Source organism: Olea europaea, unplaced genomic scaffold (assembly GCF_002742605.1).
Source record: "Olea europaea var. sylvestris unplaced genomic scaffold, O_europaea_v1 scaffold2613, whole genome shotgun sequence".
Taxonomy (NCBI): Eukaryota; Viridiplantae; Streptophyta; class Magnoliopsida; order Lamiales; family Oleaceae; genus Olea; species Olea europaea.
The window spans coordinates 69,446-75,708 of record NW_019244456.1 but is presented as its reverse complement, the minus strand read 5'-3'; the positions used below and the strand labels follow the sequence as shown (position 1 = coordinate 75,708).

The following is a 6,263-nucleotide window of genomic DNA, read 5'->3' as shown; positions in this document are numbered from 1 at the left end:
CAATGGAGGAACAGGCCTTAGTGGCCCAACCAATAAGACTACATTCTATTCCTATTTGCTTATCTTTCATTCTGGTACAATTCGGACCAAATTTTCTTGTTTTATCCATACACAGTAGGTATTTATATTTAGCCCATGTTTGATTCCCATTGTTTTGTCACAAAAATAAAAAATATGACCATTATCTATTACATTAAATCACTATATTTGACTTTCCATATCCTATGTGAATTCCGTAATGACTATATTTTTCATTCTCATTTTTACGAAAATGAGTACCAAACGGGAAAAGTACTAAATTGAAGATTTAAGATTAAGGTGTAAACGTAAATGAAATTGTCTAACCCGTCTTATTTAGACTAATCAAAGCATTAAAATTCGAAAAGCAAGTTGCAGTCTACTTAGGCCTCGACTTTCGTCTTCTCTTGTAATTTTTCATAGAGAAATAACTCAAATGAAACTAGAATAATGCTATTCATATATATATATATATATAATAAAAAAAAGGGTTGCAGAAAGTTTTATATATTGATGAGTTATCAAAAAAAAAGTGAGGAAGTTTCTTCTCTTTTTTTTAAAGAACTTTTGATCTAATCATATCTTATCACATCACCATATATATATATGGTGATGTACACATAACACAATAGATAAAACTAAATAAAAAATGTCGACCCAATGGCCCGCCGGTCCAGAATGGCCGAGTTAGGCCAACTAAAATCGCTTGCCAACTACACTAGACACTCGAGGCCAAGGACATGCTCAATTTTTCAACATTTCTAATGGAAATTGCCCATAGGATATCGAATAATAAAACGATAAAATCGATAACAAACTTGATAAAGTCAACCATTCTTTTTACAAATTGCAATGAAGAGATGGCATTGCCATTGGCACTACATACGTGATCAAAGCAAACAAAAATCAGTTAAACCAATCCCAGATTGATTTTGGTTTTACAGTTCAGAGGCATTTCACTGATTCTTGAGATACTGTCGAACAACAGAAGCATGAATTTACAATCATCAAAACAATTTCTTATCAGCTCCACATTTCCCCATATAAACACGAGCGACTGAACGGAATATGAGTTCTAAGAGAGGTTTCTTAATTACTATTTATTTATATACTGTTCTTCCCACCAAAGATTTTGCTGCTGGAGTATGACTGTATTTTACACGATATTTATACGAACGAAGGGAAAGGTCGAATTCTTCCTTGATTACGACGCGGAACACAATGGAGGAACCGTAGTCAGGAACTTGTATCCGCATTGAATATAAGTTCATTCCTGTATATAGCACAGAACCAAGTTCCGAAAGAGTCGAATCAGGTAACAAGAAGGCTGCAATGTGAATAACACTATCTCATTTCATGGAAAGATCATGGTATCTAGTTTTCATAATGCTTCGAGGCATTAACTGGGTCATGCTCAGTCGACAAATTTATTTATTTATTTTTCACAAGTTTGCATTAGTTCTATTTTTTCTATCTTTTAAGAATAGGCATACGCAGGCTGCAGGCCTAAAATAACCAAGCCAGGCACAATGTGACGATAGAGGCGGATCAGCCCACAGCATGGTCCTGTACACTTTAACACCACCACTGATACTACCATTAAATGATACATGATATAACTCAAACTCACATTTTGGTGTGGAGGTACTGATCTACCGTGAGAGGCTTTGGACCGCCATACCAATTAATCAAAAATATATCTTCAATATCTAATTTGAAGATCTGGAACTTGTGACTCTTAGGCCATCCTGCCAATCACGAAAGCAAAACAATTTTAAATGTCATTTTAGGTAAGCATGTGCATATGAAGATATGAATTTTTAAGTTAGAAAATGGCAGCTCATGACACATTGCTGAATGCTGAGAAAGAAAATGAGAACATTGGTATGCATTTACCTTTCATCTCAGAGTGCTTCGAGAATAATGCAGTTCGAGCAAATTCAGTTTCCTCAGAATCTCCATCAAGTAATTTTAACTAAAACACCACACAAAAAAAAAAAGGCATAAATTCTATTGGTTTATCAATCCACAAAAAGATTCATTTGCTGTCATTATTTATCCAAAAAAAAAAAAAAGGATTCATTTGCTGTCACTCGAACATTTGGCAACACGAGACGATATAATCAGGAATATTGAGTGCTTAATCTTGATTATTTTTCTCAACACCTATACACAAATCAACCACTATGATGCATTTAACAGCTTCAAGTATGCATGAAAACTGAAAAGAATACTTTAAGAAGTTACTTATAAGTTACTAGTCAATAAGTAAGTTTCCAAATATAATTTTTACTCGTGCATCCAGCTAAGTCTACATCTTGCACTCATTTATGACTATAAGCACAAAATAGTGCACCTTTGAAGAATATAGAAAAGATTAAGGGGACAAAACTTCAAAGAAGAGTGACAGAAGTAAATCTTTTAGAGAGCAACATATATTATTACATCTTTAAGTTAAATATTCAATCATAAATCTACCTTTCCAATGAGTGTAATTTTTGCGCAAGTTGGGTTCTCGGGATCTTTCTTCCCACAAGTTCCAAGATTATATTCACTTAACGTTAAGGAAGATCTCTGGTCTTTCAATGCATTGCTTGCAGTTGGATCAAGGGCCGTTAGATAGAAGTATGGAATACCTTTGCCTTCATCGGGTATACCATCACTAAATGAAACTACGTTCCTGCAGAGTATTATAGACATTTCATCAAATATAAAAATAAAGAGCACGAGAGTAGTAGAACTCTAGCCAACTAATGCAAAACAAGGCACAGAAAAGCAAGGGTTTTGAGCTATAGGACTGTTGAACTATCTCATCTAAAAGTTTATGCTATTAAAAACAAGAATCATTATTCAATTTAAACCCTAGTTTGGTGGCCATTCTTTAAGGAAAAAAGGAGTTTTGAATAGTTTTTTAGGAGAATGTGTGGTTAAAAAAGTAGGAAAAAAGTTTTACAATTACGTGCAGTATATTTTATTGTGTGAACATGAGATTGAAAATGACACTGGAGAAATTAGAGTTCGAAAAGAATAGGTATCAAACAAGAGCTAAATTTAGTCTTCAACATACCGTTTCACATGCATTTATCAAAAGGTTGACACGTGTATAATTTTAATGAATGGTAAAGCTACAAATTAGGGAGTTCTTGAAAAGCCTACAACCCGGAGTTCGTTCACCATTCAAGCTCAAGGATTTCACCATTTCATGAATAAGTACGATATTTGTCTCCAACCAATATTAAAAGTAGGTATTTCCATAATTGTTCTATTGTAGTCAACCTTGGAGGTCTGGTAAACTCAATATCAAAGTTCATAAAATTCTATATGCACCAAAACCAATACCGGTTTCAATAATTTTTATCAATTAAGTCTGAGTTATATTTTTTATATACTTCCACGTCTCCTGGACACAGTTAAGTGGAGAACGAGAAAGTACAAGTGTATAAGATGATACGGTGATATCATCATTGATACAACAACAACAAGTTGTGTAGCTTCAAAGAAAATTCCATTAGGAAGGAAAAACTGAAAATATCTCTTCACACAAAATAGGGAAAGCATGCAAGATATAGATTAGTTTAGACATACCCGAAAGGTGCACCTCCCCAGTCGTTTGAGATAGTGCTGAAACAAAACCGATGTCCTATTATAAGCTCGAGATTGATAGAACAGTTTCAGAACTTCAGATGAAATATACAAGTATCAGGTAATACAACATATATCTGTTCATCCATATTAAAACATTTTAATTCCATACCGAATAAAGGAAAAGAAAATTAAAAAATCTGTGGATCATAATAATATTTCTTGGGCAAGGATGAGGGATGTTTCTTTCCTTGTTTTCTTCTTTTTGATGGGCCACTGCTGAATTCTTCTTCTTTATCGTATGCATGGGTCCTAAAAATAAATCCTATTCATTTATTACACTTGATTGGGCTTTAAAAATAGTTTTCCTCCCCCTTTTTGAAGGTACCACATAACAGCTTTTTCATTGTTACTACTCACGTGCATCCCACTGAGATTCTTGAATCAAACCGTTAGTTTCTCATCTAGTTAACTTGTGCTTCTCAAATTCCTTCAAGTTTTTATACTTAAGTAAGTTACTATATAGTATCTTTTATTTTTACTCAATATATCAACGACTCAACATTCCCATTCCACTGCTGCGGTTCCTTGTTATGGTTGGTTACAACGTTTAGATTCTCCTAATACCTATGTGGCTACATTAGTCTCCTGTTTGAACACCATTTTTTTCAAAACTCACTTTTAAAACTCATTTTTAACTACACATTCTCCCATAAAATAACTTTACACTTAAATTCAAAAAAATTCCTTATTTTTTAAACCACACATTCTCTAAAAAATCAGTATTCCAAAACACATTCCTTTCAAAATGGGGCTTAAACAGGGGCCAACAATGTAGCAAGATGCCTCATTCTACAACAAGTTACAATCTCCAGTTAGATTTCATTTCAAATTCCATTCTTTGAAAGTAATAGGCAGTATCCTACAAGTTCCAATATATGTCGTTTTTCTTTTCTATTTCTCAATAAACAAGCCAAGCACCACCATATTCATGGTTAGCAATTCACAAGTACATAACAAAATATTAATGCAATAAGCTAATAACAAAGGACACGGTTACCAAGTTCGTGGAAGAGCATGCTTAACTAAATTAAAAGTTTTTTTTAAGTAACTTTCTTTTGCCAAATACATCCCAGATCTTTCAAAGTCACTTTCTCGTTTAGACCTCCAGTGCAAAATTTTACTTCTCTTGACGGTATGTCTTTATCTACTGTCAGAAAATGTAAATTTGTTTCTGGGCTTAACCAAACATGCTTAATAAGTAATTCTTTTATTGATTAAAATTCAAAAGGAGTATTTTTTTATTTTTTTAAAGAATAAACTAGTAAGAAAAAATTTACCTATCAAAATATCTTTGTGATACCTATTTGTATCTAAAATAGAAAGAACAAACCATGGTAATAGCTCATGATAACCTCGGATTCCAATTTGAGTTTTCTAGGATTTGAGACCTCCAAAGGCATAGAGATACAAAGTACGTTCTTCTCATTTCTTTTCCACCCACTAATTTCTAGAAAATAGATACATCTACCCATGGATACATACAAACTACATTAGTCAAAACTACTATCCTGATAGTAAAAATAAGTTACTAACAATTTATAAGCAAAAAAGTTACTTAAAAATAACTTTTATTCATTTCTATGTGTAGCAAAACATCCCAATATAGTTAAATCTACACATACGCACACGATCAACATAAATATGAAGATGTCTATGTGGGATCTAATCAAAAGAACTTAAAAGAGAGTAATACCTGAGGACGCCCCATGAATTCTGGCAGACCAACCACCGAGCAAAGTCAGCGGCATCATCCGGCCGCGGCCGGTCGAGCGACAGCAACAACGGGCGGCCATTTACGGATGCTTGAAAAATCCCCAAAACAAGGAATGATGCATGTAAAAAGTTAATAATTAATCCTTTAACTTTCATTATTGTTATCTACTTTCTGTAATGAACGGAGAAGGAGATGAAGATGAACTGCTGTTGACGACCTTTTCCCTGATATATATAGGAAAAAAATTTCTTTCATATGCAATTTTTAATGTTGGTAATTTTGTAAATTAATTTTTTGATAATATTTTTTTATTTTTTTCAATTTCAAAATTTTCAATATTCTTTACGTAACGGCAAGGATAACAGCAACAGCGGAGAACAAGGGGGCTATCCCCTGTAGTCGAGTGTACGGAGTAGGCTTGTGATCGTATTGTTTTCTTTGTTTTACTTTTTTCAAGGTGTGACCTGGTTTATATTTATATTTGGTAATTCGACAAATAATAATAATAATAATTCAATAGATGTGTAGCGTCATAAGGAATTTTTTTTTTTTTTTTTAATGGAATGTGGAGGTATAATTATTCCGATATTGTTCTTGTTGTCTTGTTGAAAAATGAGACTACTTATTTAGATAAAATATATTTTTATTATAATTTTAATTATATGATACCTTATTATTCATATATTTCGTGAAATTCACTACTCACTTTCATTACAAAATCCATTATAATTTTATCCAAACACTATATTACTTGATATGTTAATACGTTAACGAGTTGAATAGTTGGACTTGAGAAAATACTAAGTTCATGTTTGTTAAGGATTAAAATCTAAATTTTTTATTAAAGTTAAAGTCAACAATTATTCGTAATCACATTTTTTTTATG

At 32.6% G+C, this 6,263-nt stretch overlaps 1 protein-coding gene across 3 annotated transcripts; it reads right to left on the bottom strand.

The window, feature by feature from the left end:
* Positions 1–808: 808 nt before the first annotated feature.
* Positions 809–5,594, bottom strand: LOC111383102 (protein CREG1-like). 3 transcript variants are annotated; one of them, XM_023007172.1, is made up of 6 exons: positions 5,357–5,593; positions 3,604–3,639; positions 2,497–2,698; positions 1,915–1,993; positions 1,649–1,766; positions 809–1,291 (listed from the first exon to the last, which is right to left on the bottom strand). In XM_023007172.1, exons 1-6 carry the CDS (start codon positions 5,530–5,532, stop codon positions 1,255–1,257), a joined length of 648 nt encoding a protein of 215 aa, XP_022862940.1. In that variant the 5' UTR covers positions 5,533–5,593; the 3' UTR covers positions 809–1,254. The 3 variants fall into 3 exon arrangements, with proteins under 3 accessions (XP_022862940.1, XP_022862942.1, XP_022862941.1); XM_023007174.1 differs by having other exon boundaries at positions 3,604–3,658; positions 5,357–5,591; XM_023007173.1 differs by having other exon boundaries at positions 1,253–1,345; positions 5,357–5,594.
* Between the last annotated feature and the right edge of the window lie 669 nt (positions 5,595–6,263).